At 37.0% G+C, this 16906-nt stretch overlaps 1 protein-coding gene across 1 annotated transcript in view; it reads right to left on the bottom strand.

The window, feature by feature from the left end:
• Positions 1–16906, bottom strand: part of cep89 (centrosomal protein 89) — an 86880-nt gene that overhangs the window by 58450 nt on the left and 11524 nt on the right. The window contains exons 8-11 of the mRNA XM_058382320.1: positions 14296–14400; positions 10077–10274; positions 8996–9138; positions 1429–1479 (exon numbers count right to left, since the gene is read on the bottom strand). Coding sequence (XP_058238303.1) covers positions 1429–1479; positions 8996–9138; positions 10077–10274; positions 14296–14400 — 497 coding nt within the window. The remainder of the gene's footprint in view (positions 1–1428; positions 1480–8995; positions 9139–10076; positions 10275–14295; positions 14401–16906) is intronic.

The following is a 16906-nucleotide window of genomic DNA, read 5'->3' as shown; positions in this document are numbered from 1 at the left end:
GCTCTCCATTTGTAAAGAATCATTCTCACTGTAGAATGGTAAATTTCACATGAATGGAGATGGCCTTATAACCCTTCTCATTGATTGATTGAACAGTTGTTTCTCAGAGGTCATGGCTGATGTCCTTTCTTCCTGATATTCTGAGGAAAATTAGTTGCCTCGAAGCTTCGTTTAGTTCATTTACTGTAACTACACACAGAGAAGGTTCAGGCCAAAGAAAATGGCAGAAAGTTTTCAAAGTTTGGGATCATTTCAAACTAAAACAGACAGAAAACTCTGTACAGTGTGATTTACTGTAAGACTGAACTGGTGTACCACAACAGTACAAGTTCCATACTTCAATTTCTCAACTGAAGTTAGTTTGATATTCGGACATTAGACATTCGGAAGCAGAATTTTTGGGACCGTGTGAATCAGAATCTTGTTATCCCAATATTTTGGGATAACAAGAGGTGTACCTTGTGGGGGTTTCCAATTAGATTATTTTGGTACTAGTTTTGGGTCATAGGGTCACATGACCCAGAAGGTATTGAAGGAATAGTGATTTTTTTTTTTTAATAAAATAAATAAATAAATAAATAAATAATTACAAATTAATTCACATGACGCATAATTAATACTCTATCTATTAAATTAATTATTATTAATAAATTAACAAAAGCTGTATGCAATGACGCATGGCATATGTATATTTAAGAAGAAATTAGAATAACTGGAGCATGTAGCCAGGTAAGTAACAAGTACTACATTTCAGTCGTACATAAATTTGTTGACGCTCCCTAAAATACCGCTTCCGAATGTCTGTCTAATGTCCGAATATCAAACTAACTTTACTGTGTTAATATCTATTATTATTATTATTATTATTATTTTGTTCTATGTTGTACTATTTTTACCTTCTTTTGAAGTAATTAAGTTTTTTTTTATTTATATATTTGTATTTGCATTTTGAATGTCAATTAAATGCACTAAATAGGTTTAGATTTTATTTTCATTTCTGTAAATAGGAAACAACTTAGTTGTTCATTTTAAAAGACCGGTCTTATTTTCTGTTGCATATTTAGTATTCCTCTTTAATAAAGAAAAAGTACTTCGGTAGAATACTCAATTAGTAAAATAATCGATAGCTGCAGCCCTATTATCAACTAATCTCATGCATTTCTTTAGTAACATCTGTCAACTAATTACTCTTCTAATGATTGTGTAAGTAGAAAGGATTTACTTATTTTTTCCCGCCTGGTTTCTGAGAGTTGATTTAGTTTTTGAATAAAAAAATCACTACACATTGAATCTGGGGTTTTTTGTTTTTTTTTTAGTTTTTTTGTTGTTATAAGATTTCTTTATTCTGTCGATCCTGAATATCTTATTTTTTGGAATTGAGCTCCATTAGAGCATATTTTGAGCAGAATGTAGATAAGTCTCACTCACCAGCCATGGAGGAGCAGGTCCTTTCCCAGGCAGGCCAATGTTACGTGAACACTGCAAAATGGAGAAAAAAGATCCCTTATGACTAAGCAATTTTGTATTCTTACTAACAGTTATCATTTTAACAAGTACCAATCATTGGGAAAATAGTGTTTGAGCCACTAAATAAACCAACAGTACATCCAAAAGTACAGCCACAATCCTATTAAAATGGCAAGTTTGGGGGTTTTATAATGTGACAAGATATTTTCACAAGATATTTATTTATTTATATTATTAAAAGTATTTTTATATATTTTCTTTATGCAGATATAAATAAAGCTTGCAGAGAGTGGTTCCGTTATTCCAAGAAAAGTGACCAGTATCCTATCCATTGGAGCACAACATCGAATCTGCCATATTCTTTTCTTCACGATATTGCACAACTGGTGCTAAATCCTAAACATGAACGAATAAGAGAAATCTCCCAAGTTCATGGTCCAATTATTATATATTCAGTTACTCCAAATAGTTCTGATTTTCCCCCAAAATAGACAAAGACAGTTCTCTCGTTCACTTCGTTCTCTTGTACACTGGAACTAGTGTACTGAACATGTACAAATACTGGAGATGCACTGTTTTTTAACTTAAATAATATAGATAAGGAACTCTAAAACTTTGAGTTATAGTTGTTTTGTGACCTGTCCAGGGTGTACCCCTGCCTTTCGCCCTATGTGCGCTGGGATAGGCTCCAGCAGACCACCGTGACCCTAACTAGGAATAAGTGGGTATAGACAATGGATGGATGGATGGATGGATGGATGGATGGATAGTTGTTTTGTTTGTTTTTCCCCCTTGTGTTTCCTGGATATAGTGTCAGGAGTTTAAATAATAAAAAAAATAAAATAAAATTAATAAAAATTCAGTCTGGACTCTTGAATCCTTGCCACATCTGGTTTAAATCTGAATATAGATACAGGGGATAAACACTAAACAGATAAAGAAACAGATAATGAGCCTTTGTTACATCCCTAGATCAAAAGGAAGCTAAAAAGGCATCAGGGTATAGGCTGATGGCAGAAATGCAAAAATATACATCTGTATTATTATTATTATTATTATTATTATTAATCTGAAATTACTACTACTACTACTGCTAATGAGGAGGAGAAGAAGAAGAAGAAATAAACAATAATAAACGTACAAAAAAACAAACAGGTCAGCAAAGTCCGATAAAATCTGCTGCTGAGAGCGAACCAGGCCACAACTAGCAACCAGGGCATCAACCCGACTAACAATGAGAGAACAATAAAACAACACAAACGAAAACAGGCACAAGGAAAACACAAAGCAGAAAAACACTGTGTATTTTTTTTTTCACTGAACTGAAAAAAGGTAGTCTCATTGTGTGGACTTGAAGAAAAAGCACTTCTTGTTATTCCTATACACTGAATGATTATAATCAATAGCTTTCATTTCCTGAAATTCACATCTAGATGTGTTAAACACCTTAGGACAGACCACCCAATTTGTATGTGGGAGAAATGCAAGCTATTTTGAAGCTGAGAAAAGAAATAAAATCAATAAGAGCCAGTACAAGCATTGGGCATAGCCAATACACCAATATCAGAAGATCCTGAAAAAGAAAGAAAGCACTGGTGTACTAAGAAGCAGACACTGAACAGGTCAGCCAAGGAAATTTGAAATGAAACATTATGAGAGCTGTGAAGAAAAACCCATAAAAAACAACTAGTGACAACCTCCATAGTTCAGGGGTGACGGTATCACAATCCACCATGCAGAAAACACTTTAAGTACAGAAATATAAAAGCCACACCACAAGATGCAAACCACTCATCAGCAGTAAGAGTCAGAAGGCCAGATTTGCGATGAGCCACAAAAGTTTACAGAAATATTCTGTCAATTTAATGATGAGTAGGCATTTCCCTTTCTGAAGAGGAGGAAACCCCTAAAGAAACAACAACAGCAGCTGCACTATAAGCGTGGAAAAGCTTGACAAATGAAGAACACAACATTGAGTCACTGAGTCACCAGCTTTATTGCAAGTATTTGCAAGAAAGGGATATACCAAATATTAAATTACATTAAGAGTGTTGCGATACAGATTTTGCTCACCTAAGAATTGGGTGCCATGTTCAAAGACGATTAACCTCTAGATGTAAATATCAGGAAATGAAACCTGAAATTCTGATCTACCCTCTCATATTTATCTTTTGATTTAAAACCCAAATGCCATTCAGTTCATTTTAGTTTTCTTCTCAAACATCAGTCCCTTTATGGAAATTTTAAATAAGTTTTCAGAGAAACTACATTTCTGGGATGGATATGTGGATATGATACACTATAACCCTTTGCTGTAAATTTACAGGTAATTTCTACAGTATTTCCCTGCATTTCCATAATCAAAGCTTTTTACAATGGTTGTAAATATACAGAAATATTCTTTTTTTCAGCCGGCTTCAACAATAATACAGTATCATACTGAAGAAACATTGCATTCTGGGATTGATTTTTTTTTTTGCATTTCGAGTTGTAGAAGTTTCTAGGTCAAGCTGCCAGTAGTTGTCTTTATTTGTCACATATACATTACTGCACAGTGAAATTCTTCTTCGTATATCCCATCCTTGGAGGTTGAGGTCAGAGCGCAGGGTCAGCCATGATGCAGCGCCCATGGAGCAGGGTGGGTTGGGGGCCTTGCTCAAGGGCCCAGTGGTGGCAGAATGGTAGTGCTGGAGCTTGAACCCTGATCTTCCGGTAAACGACCCAGAGCCTTAACCACTTGAGATACCTGATCTTCTGGTAAACAACTCGGAGCCTTAACCACTTGAGCTACCACTGCCACTGTAAATTTACGGGAACATGTTTTAGTGTTTTCTTCATTATTTCTTACATTTATGTTATTCCTTTCCTCACTGGTGAACATATTTCATCCTATTTATTCCCTGGTTTCTGCTTCCCTATTATCCTTCCTGCCTCATATTGCCCAAGAGTTTGTTATCTAACTATATCTAAAGCGCGACAGCATTCTGCCTGTCTCTGACAAGGTCTTTTGAGACAGTGTTGCAATCAACAGTTTCACACCAAAAAAAAGAGAGGAAGCCATGATGCAGTAGCACAGCAAGGAACTGCCTGCTTAAGCTTAAAGACCCATGAGTCATGATGTGAGAAGATGAAGCAATTTCCATTAACTTCAAATCAGTTCCCTGCTGGGACTGAGAGGAAAAAAGTAAAAGAGGTAAAGAGCAAAAAAAAAAAGGCAGAGAGACAGAATACTGAGGGATTGAGAAAGGAAGTAACTGAAAATAAATGCATGCTGTGTCAGGTCCCTAGTTAGCTTGGGATCTGAATGTATTTCTTGTGTGACACCACAGTTAGAAACGTGGTTTGAAACTCCCGGACACTGGGCACCACTATTTCACACAGATTAAGCAATAAATTACATGCATCACTTAACCAGGATTTACTATTGGAAAGCCTTTTTACCCTGGATCAGGATTTAACCTGTGTTCAGGACAGACTTCAGTGTTTTCATTATACAACAGTGTAAGGTCTTAGTGAAGCATCATAAGATTAGCAAAATAAATGAATAAATGTAAAGCCAAGAATTTAATAGCTTAATTCTGACTCTTTATTCAGAAGGAATTAAGAATACTTTGTGCTGTCAGTTATATACACAAGTATACACAGGAACCTTGGTTCATTTATAGTTTTTGCTGTATTCTAAACCAAAAACATATTCAGACACTGCACATTTTCAGACACGGTAGAGAAAGTGGTTCCTTTCTAAATTCTTTTTTTAAGTAATACATTTTTCATTTTCATGGCTTGTTTATATTCACTACTATTATAACCCTCTGCAGATATTTTAATATAAATGCACCTCCTGGGCTCTGAAGCGGCGCAACAGAAAACTATGGCTCAGAACTGCAATGCCATAAACATCTGTGGCCAGGAGTCCAAGTGAGCAAAAAATGACCGTGCTCTCTGGGTAAGTGAAAAGGCATACTCTCTCTGCCCTGACAATCAGAGTGACACTAACCACTAATAGGCTTCTGTGAACTGAGAAGCAGTTAGCTGCTTTGAGTGTAGCATCCTCACCTGATTTTATAAATCTGATCTACTTTTTCTTTTCAATTCGATACCAAACCATATTGTTGATACGTTTTACAAAACGTAGCACCCTGAAAGCAGCCACTAGAGCACCCAAGATAAATAGCACACAAGATCACTTAAGGCTCATATCTTCATTCAAGAACTGCAGTCAACATTCAACTCAAGAGCTTAGGTATTTTGCTGCACATAAGTAACTCCACCACAGCCATCCCCAAGACTGCAGTGAGAAAAGAGGAGGGTTTAGATGTGGGACTCACTCCCCTACCCCAAAAAACCAGCAAGCTACAGAACCGCATTCAAGAGAAAAAAAATCCAGGACACCTATGTCCTGAAGGAAGATAGATCTTCTTCAAAAACAGAGCACAGCAAGTACTCCTCTAATGGTCCAAGAATCATCACAGCATAGTTCTGACCCAATAAGAAAAAGACAAGATATTCTGCCCTGTGCTATATTTAAAGTCAAGTGCTGTAAGTATTTACTGCATATAAGTAAAACATTGATTTTATTTAGCTAGCACAGAAAAAAAACAAGCAAAGGAGGACATTTGAACCAAGCAACCAAGTCACACAAATGACAACGCTGAGCAACAATCTGGTCATCCAGTGCCACAGAAGAATGCACAAAGTGTTGCCCTCACTGCTGTAGCTAGATATAAATAGCCTAGATGCATAAAGTTGAATGCAGAACAGGATTTGATGACAACATCTGCTGCTCCTCAGGTGTAGAAGTGATGTTTGGAACCGAATTTGCTGAATTTGTTCTTGTAATAAAATGTTCTGCAAAAAATGTGATCAATCCTATCTCTTGCTCATGTTCATGCTGTTTTGAAATTATAACACTGGCAAATTATCATTTATAATGCAATAATCAGGCTGACAGAGATGAAAGGCAGAGCTGCATATCATTACTGTAATGTCAGCTCTTGTCCAATGCTCCTCATCTCAGAAAGAAATCAGCCTGTATTAGACAAATAGCTCTGAGACAGAGAGACATTTTCCCCTTTAAATGGCTGCAGCATGACACAGCAACCAGCAGAAATGTGCTCTTATTATCCCAGGCTGCTCCTGGAGCAAAGATAAAGAAAGAAAGATATCACCCACTAATGTATTTTATTGCTTATTACATCCATATATTTACAACTATTAACTTATCCTTTGTGCAACTAGGTTATAGTTTGATTGTGCAGAGAAAACATCTTGCTAACAATTTATTTCATGAACTACAAAAATATACTCATACACACTATATCCCTTTGCATCTGTTGAAACGTGCCATAAGGCGTTTTCGATTTTACTTTATTATTTCTGAGCTATTTCTACTGCATGCTTCTTGTCAGGCTTTTATTTATGACTGGAATCAGATTGTGATTTATGTGCATCATATGTGCTCACCCCAGTGCGTAATGGATGGACGGTTGGGTAGACAAATGGCAAAATGCCTGGTGGTTAGATTCACAGCCAAATTTGTGCACAGAAACTCTGATGTGGTTTCTTATATTTAATATAGGATGCAAACCTAGTCAAGCTTACAGAAGAACTCTATAAACATCTATCCTATACATTCCCCTACATATTGGAACAGGAAGGCCAATTCTACTTTTTTTATTATTATTAGCTTGGAAATGAAGACATTTTGGTTTGAGATCAAAAATGAACACAAGAGGACAGATCAGAGTTCAGCATTCATTACCTGATATTTAAAATCTAGTTAAACATCGCATTTTGGTAGCAGACCACTCAATTTTTCAATGAGCAAAAGTATTTATTGTCTTAAAATAAATAGCACTTGATATTTTGTTGCAACAACTGCATCAAGACGGCAATTCACTGGCATTACCAAACTGCTGAATTCTTCTTTTGTGAAGCTGCAGCTTCTTTCAGTTGTTTGTATTAGGGAGTTTCCTACTGTTAGGGAGGTGAAAAGCCTGCTAAATATGGTTAATGTCCTGTCTGATTGCCTTAATCAGAGAGAGTCTAAAACAAAGCATTCCAATTTTTTGATCATTGTTTGCATGATGAAGTTCATCCAAATTAAATTGGATTTATTTCCCTATACATTGGCAGGCAGAATGTTTCTGTAGACATTTGAATTCATTCTGCTGCTACCATCATGAGTTATATCATTAATAAAGATTAGTGAGTCTGGTAAGCCCATGACACCAACTCCACCATGCTTCATCAAAGAGCTTATACGTTTTTGGATCAGCATATTGCAGAATTGTAAAAATCTTCTTCACATATCCCAGCTTTGGAAGAATAGGTCAGAGCACAGGGTCCGCCATGATGCAGTGCCCCTGGTGCAGAGAGGGTTAGGGGGCTTGCTCAGGGGCCCTTTCGATCGACAACCCAGACGCCTTAACCACTTGAGCTGCCACTGCCCCTGCAGCCAGCCTCAGATGTGGTCTTCTGCCGGTGCATCCCATCCAACTAAAGGTCTGACATGAGATGCTTTTCAACTACCATGGAAGTAAAAAGTGGTTACTTGAGTTACCAGTTTCCTGTCAGCTCAAAGTGGTCTGCTCATTCTCCTATGACCTCTCTTCTTAACAAAGCCTGCAGACATGTAGGTCACTGGATGAGTTTTTGGTTTTGGCAGCATTTTCTAGAGACTGTTGTGAAAATCTGAGGACATCAATTATTTCTAATGTACCCAGATCTGCCCATCTGTCACCAATAACCATACCACAGTCACTGACATGTTTGATGTGACATTAACTGAAGCTCTTGACCTGGATATATATGATATTATGCACTATACAGCTTCCAAATATGTGGCTGTTTATCAAGTAGTGTATGTATCAAAACGTTGTATCAAAATATCAGTATATAACATTTCATTTGCATTTCAGTTGCAAGTTTTATAAGCTAATTGACTTTTTTTTATGTTAAATGGCAAAGTATAATGGTACCGGTAAGGCTTTTAGAAATGATTTATGTGTAGTCCATATAGTTCTATAAGTAGGAGAAAATGTTTCAAAAGTCATTTAAGACCAAATCTACATTATATTACACACTCACAATATTGCACACATAATATAATACAATGTGTTTTTTTACACAGATGGCACACTATAAGAGTATGTTTAAAAAAATGTTTTAAAGCATATTCTGCAGTCTGCAGTGAAGTCACTGGTGGATGGCCTTTTTTCATTTTTGCTGATATATCCCCATATCAGCATGTCTCTTTGTATGCCAACTCAATCATGGGCAGCTATGACAAACCTCTGATTAACAGGCATGCAATGGCGCCTTAGTATCCAATGTGTGTGAAATGTTTTTAAAACAGACTCAGTTGGATACATCAACCTTGTCTACCTCAAAATCTGTAATTTGCTATTTAAGACCACCTGGGAAACGTGAAACAATAAATTCATAGTGTGTAATACAATAAGAATGCATTGCACTGTTATCGTACAGTAATTTTCTCATATTTTCCCACCCGTTGTTTTAGTTGTACCTCATCTCTGGTGAGTGGTCTAAAGCGTGCTTGATATCGGCTCAGCTCCACGTTTAGCCGATGCACTGTCATCTTCAATCCATCATTCTCATCCACCAGCTCCTGTGCCTGCTGCCTCAAACTCAGCAATTCAGAGCTCTCGCCTAAACAGACATGCACAGAAAATTGAATAATTCTATTCCCAGAAACACACAAATGCCATATTTTGTTACAGAAACAAAACAAAAAAATCCTTCATCCAGAGTCACATTAAACCTACAATTTGCACTCATTAGGAACATTTGTACACATCACACATTACAACAATTATACAGCTGTATCAGAGTTCCAGTGGGTCAGACATTTACATATACCATGTATGTGACTCTGTCTTATAACAGTCTGGAAGATTCCAGAAATTAAATTAATGAATTTTACGTTGATCAATTCATAATAAATAGATGATTGGGAGAGTGGTTGTAAAAGCTTCTACTTCTAGAACCAGTTTGCCCTTAATACCAAAAATCCAACAATTTTGCTTCCTATTTAGGAATGATTTCCAAACAAATAAGGGTAACACAAGCATCTGTATAAATAATTGTATGAAAATAGAGAAACGCTGGGGCCCACACAGACACGGCATTGTTCAGAAAAGAGGCACAAATGAACTCCCAGGGAGGAATAAACTTTGGATGGAGATTCAACTGAACCCCAAGACAGCAACAAAGGAACTGGTGAAAGAATTAGCAGTTATGGTATCTGGTTCCAAAAGTATGTACATGCAAGACACAATGTATTAAAGAGAGTAGAGTGATAATACTGCAGTGGCGATGACAAAGCCCTGACCTGAATCCCACAGAAGGTTCCAGCACTTTTTCTGTAGAAGGCTACCACATGCATTTGATTCAAGTTCAAAGAAATGCTAAAAGTCAATGCTAACAAAATATTGTAGTGTATGAAAAGTTTTGATCCACTGAAAACCTGACATAAGAAATAATAGTTGAAATAAAGAAATCCTATATGTTATGTATGTATGAATAAAAGTATGTGAACCTGTGGCTGTGTGACTATGTGTCTGTGCACAGGCCTGTGTAGTGCCCACCTGTGGAGTGCCTTCTATCCCGGGACGAGTGTGATCGTTGTTGGTGTAGCTGCTGGATTTGCTGGTTCTGTTCTGAGCACGTCCTCTCCAGCACCTCCTTCTGTGCAGTCAGAGTGTGATTTTGTTCCCTAAGCTCTCTCAACTCATTCACCAGCTCCTGCTGAAACTCCACAGCATGGTGATATGCCTCATTCACCTCTGCACAACATAAAGCAACACAATGTGGATGTGTGTAGTTAAACATCTCATGAATGCTTCTGCTAAAACCCTTAAGGAGGAAAAAACAGGGATTAAATTCATGTCAGCACTCAATGAAAATAACAGGAGTCACAATGTCAGAATTTCTTTTTTTAAGCATTTTAAGCATGAAATAAAGCTAAAAACCCTGACAGATTTGCTTTGGCTCCCTGCAGACATAATGATCCAGAAAGAAGTGGATTGTGGCTTCAGGCCATTCAGAAAGAGAGCCAAAACAGAAAGCTGGAGAACACAGCAAAACAAAACTGCTTATTATAAAGTGAAGCAAAAGCACAATCAGAACAATTTCAGCTCAACAAGTCATAATAAACAAAACAAAAAATGAAATGAAATGAAATGGAACAGAAAAAATGAAATGTGTGGAAAGTAGATAAAGGAGACACAGCAAGATAAAAGCCAACTAGATTTCTCTGGAATACAACAGTTGACCTAGCACATCTAACATTTTTCACACTGCTGGTTTGGGCTCCTGTGACATATTTCATTAAAGAAATCAGCAGCTAGCATCCTTAAGAGAAAAAAAAATTGCTAGAGCACATTACCTCAGTCTTATACAAGCAACAAACGCTGGCTACCTCATATAGTAAGTTCCAGATTGACTACAAAGTCCAGCTAATTATTCTTAGTGCTGGGACTTACCTGGATAATATCTTGTTTTTATTATTTGGAGTCTATTTATTTTTATTCTACTTTATCATCTACAGTTTGTTTTGGCCTCATCTATTTTATGCAACGTACATATAGATGTTGATGTTAAAATGAAAAGAGCAATATACATAAAGATTCTCATTATTTCCATAGTTTTGCATGACAGGATAACACTTTCTGAAAGGCTTTTCGCACAGAGTTTAACCCCATGTTATCATCATTCTAAACCCTGTTTGTAACCCCACTTTTATCCCTGTGTAGAGGAACATTTAATTAGTTTAGAAGCGGCGTTAGCATCACTTTTTACCCGTGGTTATGAAAGCCTGCTCTGAAGCAGGATTAGCAGTGCTTTTGTGGTGTTAATCCTGCATTGCGGTGCCAAATGTGTACACTGTGAAATAATGCTGTGGTGAATGTAACTGCTAGATGCTCAGAAATAGGCACTCAATCAGAAACTGAACTGTGTGTGCCTCATATCAGTGCTTTGTACAGTCACAGAAACCCTGTTAGATTAAATGGCGACATTTTTTTCTTGACAACATTATTAATCCCGGATTACCCGATTAATAAGAAACCCAGGATTCTGATTACCTGGGGTTTACAATGACCCAGGGTTATCTATTTGTATGAAAAGCCCTTAACGTTCCTCAGACTAAACAATAAATTAGAATTAATAAAATGTCAATAACTGTGTTTGTGTATGCTTGTGTGTGTTGAAGATTGCAGATGTTTCTTTACAGGAGGTCAGTATCTTTTGCTCTGGTTATGCTCCATGGTAAGTTTCCATGTACACTACCAGTCAAAAGTTTGGACACACCTTTTAATTCAATGTTTTTTGTTTAGGGATTTATTTTCTAGAACAATACTGGAGATTTCAAAACTATGAAATAACACACATGGACTTAAGTAATCCATATGTAATGACAAAAAACAACAGTCAGTTGTTATTTTAAGACACGAAGGTCAGGTGTTCTGGAATAGTTCTTGCAAGAACAGTATTGTCAAGTGCATTTGCAAAACCCACCAAGCACCATGATGAAACTGGCTCACATGAAGACCATCCCAGTAAAGCAAGACCAACATTTACCTCTGCTGCAGAGGAGAAGTTCATTTAGAGTTACCAGCCGCAGAAATCACCAATTAACAGCACCTCAGATTAGAGCCGTTATGAAGGCTTTACAGAGCATCAGTAGCAGACATATCTCAATATCAACTGTTCAATGGACATTATTGTGTATTTCGGCCGCCTTCAGCATTGTTTTACAATTTAGAATTAAATAATCTTCAGGAAAGACCATGGAATTAGAAGGTGTGTCCAAACTTTTGACTGGTAGTGTAGTTTTGGTGATTCAGAGGTTGTTACACAAAAGATTATTTTTAGACAAACACCTCATATAACCTGCTATTTATAATTAGTTATTTACTTAAATATGTAACTCGTTCTTCAATATAAAATCTAATCTGTTTTAAAAAACCCTGTTTTAAAGTTTAATCTGTGCTCAGAATCTAACAAGCAACTAGAAGCTGCCAGGATTTTCCAAAATACAATATTCTGTTATTGTAAATGATGATAAATTGTAATGATAATGATATACAACTTTAATAACAGCATATATCTACTGAAGATGCCACAATCAAACAGTATCCTGGTTAAAACAATAAAACATTCAAAATTATTTAAAAGGCTTTTGCATCACTGCTGTAGGCCCATAAAACATTTATTCCCATGACGACCGGTATTTGTGTTAAGCTGAATGTGAGTACAATAAATGACAACAGCGTGTGTTGCTGCGGCCAAGAGCATGTCAGAAGAGCGACTGTGAGTCATTCTTTAATGTCAAAGTTGCTCATGACGTTCACACTGAGTGCGATATCAGCTTGCCAGAGGAGCACGACTATTCACAAGCCGTATGTGTTCTAGCCAAAAGCACTTTTACCCGAGCTTAAATGTCAGAACTGTATAATATTAGCATTGATTTAGCCACATGCATGTACAGTCATTGGGACATTGACAAAGTATTATTATTTCAGCTGTATAGCACAATATGTTGGAGTTTAAATTACTTTTAGCTTTAATTTGAGGGTATGTACACCTAAATTAGGTGAACGGTGTAGGAATTACAGCACTTTTTATATGAGCCAGATTTGAAATTTTAGAGCCCAAAAAGCTAGTCCAATTCTGGAGCAACAGCTAATGGACAGATGAGACAAAGATAAACTTGTTTCAGAATAATGGGAAGAGAAGAGTATGGAGAAGGGAAGGAACTGCTCATGATCACAAGCATACTGCATGGGTGTGTATGGCTGCCCGTTGAACTGGTTCCCTTGTACTGATAATTTGATTGATGACAGACAAAAAAAGGGTACAGAGCTATATTATCTGCTCAAATTCAGCCAAATGCTTTAAAATCCATTGGATAGTGCTTCACTGAGCAGGTGGACAATGTCCTGATGCTTAATTTGGAATCAAGCCAAACAAAAATGTTGCTGCAGTGGCCAAGTCAATCACCTGAGCTGAATTTGACTGAGCATGAATTTCATTTGCTGAATTCAGAATGCTCAAACAACAAGCAGGAACTGAAGCACAGACAGCTGCAGTAAAGGTCTGGAGAAGTAAAGACAGCTGCAGTAAAGGTCTGGAGAAGTAAAGACAGCTGCAGTAAAGGTCTGGAGAAGTAAAGACAGCTGCAGTAAAGGTCTGGCAGAGCATCAGCAGGGAAAAACACAGTGTCTGGTGATATCTATGGATTCCAGTCTCTAGGTAGTCTCTAGGTTGTGCTACAGTAGCTTTTCTGTGGGATTGGACCAGACAGACTAGCCTTCACTTCCCATGCATATCAATGAGCCTTGGCTGCCCATGACTCTTTCCCCAGTTGCATGTACTAACCACTGCATACCAGAAACACAGTCATACAGCCATCACAATTAGCCCCTTTTAAAGTAGTACAGATCCTTATATTTTCCTGTTTTTATGCTTCCAACACATCAACTTTGAGAACTGACAATTCACTTGCTGTCTAATATATCCCATCCCTTGACAGGTGCCAGTGTAACAAGATAATCAACGTTATTCACTTCACCTATTCATGGTTTTAATGTTATGGCTTATCGGTGTATGAAATATGTATTTTAATCTAAAAAGATTGATGGTTACTAAGCTCTAGCCTACTCCTGATGTTCTCAGGATATGAAAACTAAAGCAAGTTGATTATGACATGTACAATTCCTAACAAGAGGATACTTTGTCCCAGACTCTTGCAGTGAGTATAACAATGCAGATGGACATCCCTGATGACCCTATACATGTTCTCACCTAGTTTTTCTCTCTCCCTCTCTCTTGCTGGACTCTTCTTCATTGAGGTTTTTCTCTTCGGAGTGCTGCGGGATGGAGACTGAGTGTGGAGATCTTCTTTTGCATCTGAGAGAGAATGACGTGTTATGGGAATAATGAGAGAATCATTAATTATGTAGCATCTTAGCAAAACTCTGTATATGACTGTTACATTAGCATTTAACCAACATTATCTTTGCTTAAACAAGATTACAAGTAAATGCAAACTAATAAAACATGGTTTTATATGGTTTCTTATAGTATTCTATTTTTGCCAAACCATATCAACATTTAATTGGGTTGCCAATGTACTAGAAGAAGAAGAAGAAGAAGAAGAAGAAGAAGAAGAAGCACGGTTTATTTATTCCAGAAATTAATTATTTGTGTTTGTAAAATATTTGTGAATTTTGCATACAAAAAAACAATAAAATGAATGGCCCTGGTACCTTTTCATTTACTCTGAGACTCAATCTATTTCTTGTACAATGCTCTATCAAGCACTCCAGGGAAGGCACAGTAAATGCATTTCACATCCAAAACCACCTTTAGATAGTTTATATATGTTCTGCTGAAAAGTTATTTATTTATCCAGTTTATTTTCATTCTTTCCAGTTACCATGATAAGCTCCTTTGTGCACATCTGGCAATGCAATAAATGATAATGCAGGTTATATAAGATACCAGTCTTTCCCAAAGCTGGAGGGTTTAACAAGCCCAAGCATGATCATTTCCTCTGTCCCATTAGCTACTTTAAGGCCTTTATAATGGTCTCTAAAAATGGATTCTCAGTGCAAAGGAAGGGGGGGTGAAGGGGGTTTGCAGGGGTGATTGGGTATTATTTGCACTGAAATGAAATGTAATGAGAGAAGGCTATGATGACTCCCACTTTCCTCTTCCCTGATTTTATAGCCATTTCCTCTCCCCCTTAAAATTAGCAAAATGTAGAAGGCCATCTTCATGTCAGTGGGACTGTTAGACCAGAGGCATTGACTAAATTGAAAAAAAAAAAAAATGAAGCTATAATATAGTGTCAGTGACTCTGGTACTCGTTTCTCAAGATGAGGCTAAATGGAGAACTTGACCTTTTAGGTTTTTAACATTTGCTTCATCAAAAGACTGTTAAAAATGTTGTGCCTATCAGTCATAAAAACAAGCCACTGAACCTAAGTACTGCAGAGTAGAACTGTTCCCTGCTACCAGTTTTGCACACAATACTTCCTTTATATTTCATTTTGAAGATTTACCCATTTTCACAGAATTAGCCTTACAGTTAATCCATAGCCAATTTTCCAATTACTGTCTAAATCTATCTTTCTTGCATATGTACACATTATATTTCATATTATTCATGAAAGGCTTATGCCTAGGTTTTCTCTGAAGACACTTTATTTCTTATTTCTCATCTCTTTTCTACTTCTCTCACTTCTTCTTCTTTTTGCATAAATTAAGCAAGATCCGTTGGTAAATTAAGCTGCTGTGGACATTCTGGGGTCTACTCTATGCATGCAAATAAACCTAAAAAATCTGAAAATAAAGCATCAGTTTTCCATCTCCTGAATCCTTGATTTATAGTGAAGTTATAGAATGAGGGTTAGCATGTGCTTAGCAGCCGATTACTCTGGTGCTGTAACAGGTGATTAACTGACTTTGTTTTTTTTTTCCCAGTGCTTATCCCAAACTGGGATGTATCGGTCATTGAGCAGATGAATGTGCTTTAAAGGACAAATACATTACAGTATATGCACTACAGCACAAGGTTTGGGACACCTGACCATCACACCCAAGGGCTTTTTTTTCATAATAATCTTCACACTTATTGAAAGTCTTTCCACTAAATTTTGGAGTGGGGTTGTGGAAATTTCAGCCACAAGAGTATTAGTGTGGTCAGGCACTGATGTCGGGTGAGGAGGTCTGGGGTGGAGTTTGTGATCCAGTTCATCTCAAAGGTGTTCAATGTAAACCATGGCTTCATGGAGTTGGCTTTGTGCACAAGGGCAGTGTGAAGCTAGAACAGGTTTGGGTTTTTTGGTTACAATTAAGGGAAATTGTATTGCTACAGTATACAAATATTTTCTATAAAATTGTTTGCTTTCAAAGGTTTGCAGAAGAAACATATAAGGGTCAAGTGTCAACAAACTTTTTCTGTGTAAATGGTAGGCGATAAGATACAACATGAAGAGACACAAACATTTCATCAAATTTCATGCAATATGATACGGTGGTGTCTTTATATGATACCTATATGAATTCTAACTCTAGGTTCACACAGGCAACGATTTGACTGCCAAGAGGTTATCGCCAGTAGGCGATCCTACTACTGGTTGCCATAGTAATAATGTTTATTAGTGGGTGGAGCAACTAGCATTCAAAACAATCTGGAAGGAAATTTGGTGTTTGTGTATAAAATTCAGCAGTGTATATATATATCATATCATACGAGATAAAGGAGAAGCATTGTGTGCTCTTTGTAACAGATCGCATGTGCTCTGCTGTCTACACTCCCATTGGTAGTCACTGCACTGAGTCACTTCATATTTTTCAACTGTGTCATATTGCTGGATACAAATGTCACTCATTTGACAGGAAGTCACCA

This window comes from Hemibagrus wyckioides, linkage group LG27 (assembly GCF_019097595.1).
Source record: "Hemibagrus wyckioides isolate EC202008001 linkage group LG27, SWU_Hwy_1.0, whole genome shotgun sequence".
In the NCBI taxonomy this organism is placed as follows: domain Eukaryota; kingdom Metazoa; phylum Chordata; class Actinopteri; order Siluriformes; family Bagridae; genus Hemibagrus; species Hemibagrus wyckioides.
Note: the sequence above shows the minus strand (reverse complement) of the source record. Positions and strands in the feature narration are given on the sequence as shown.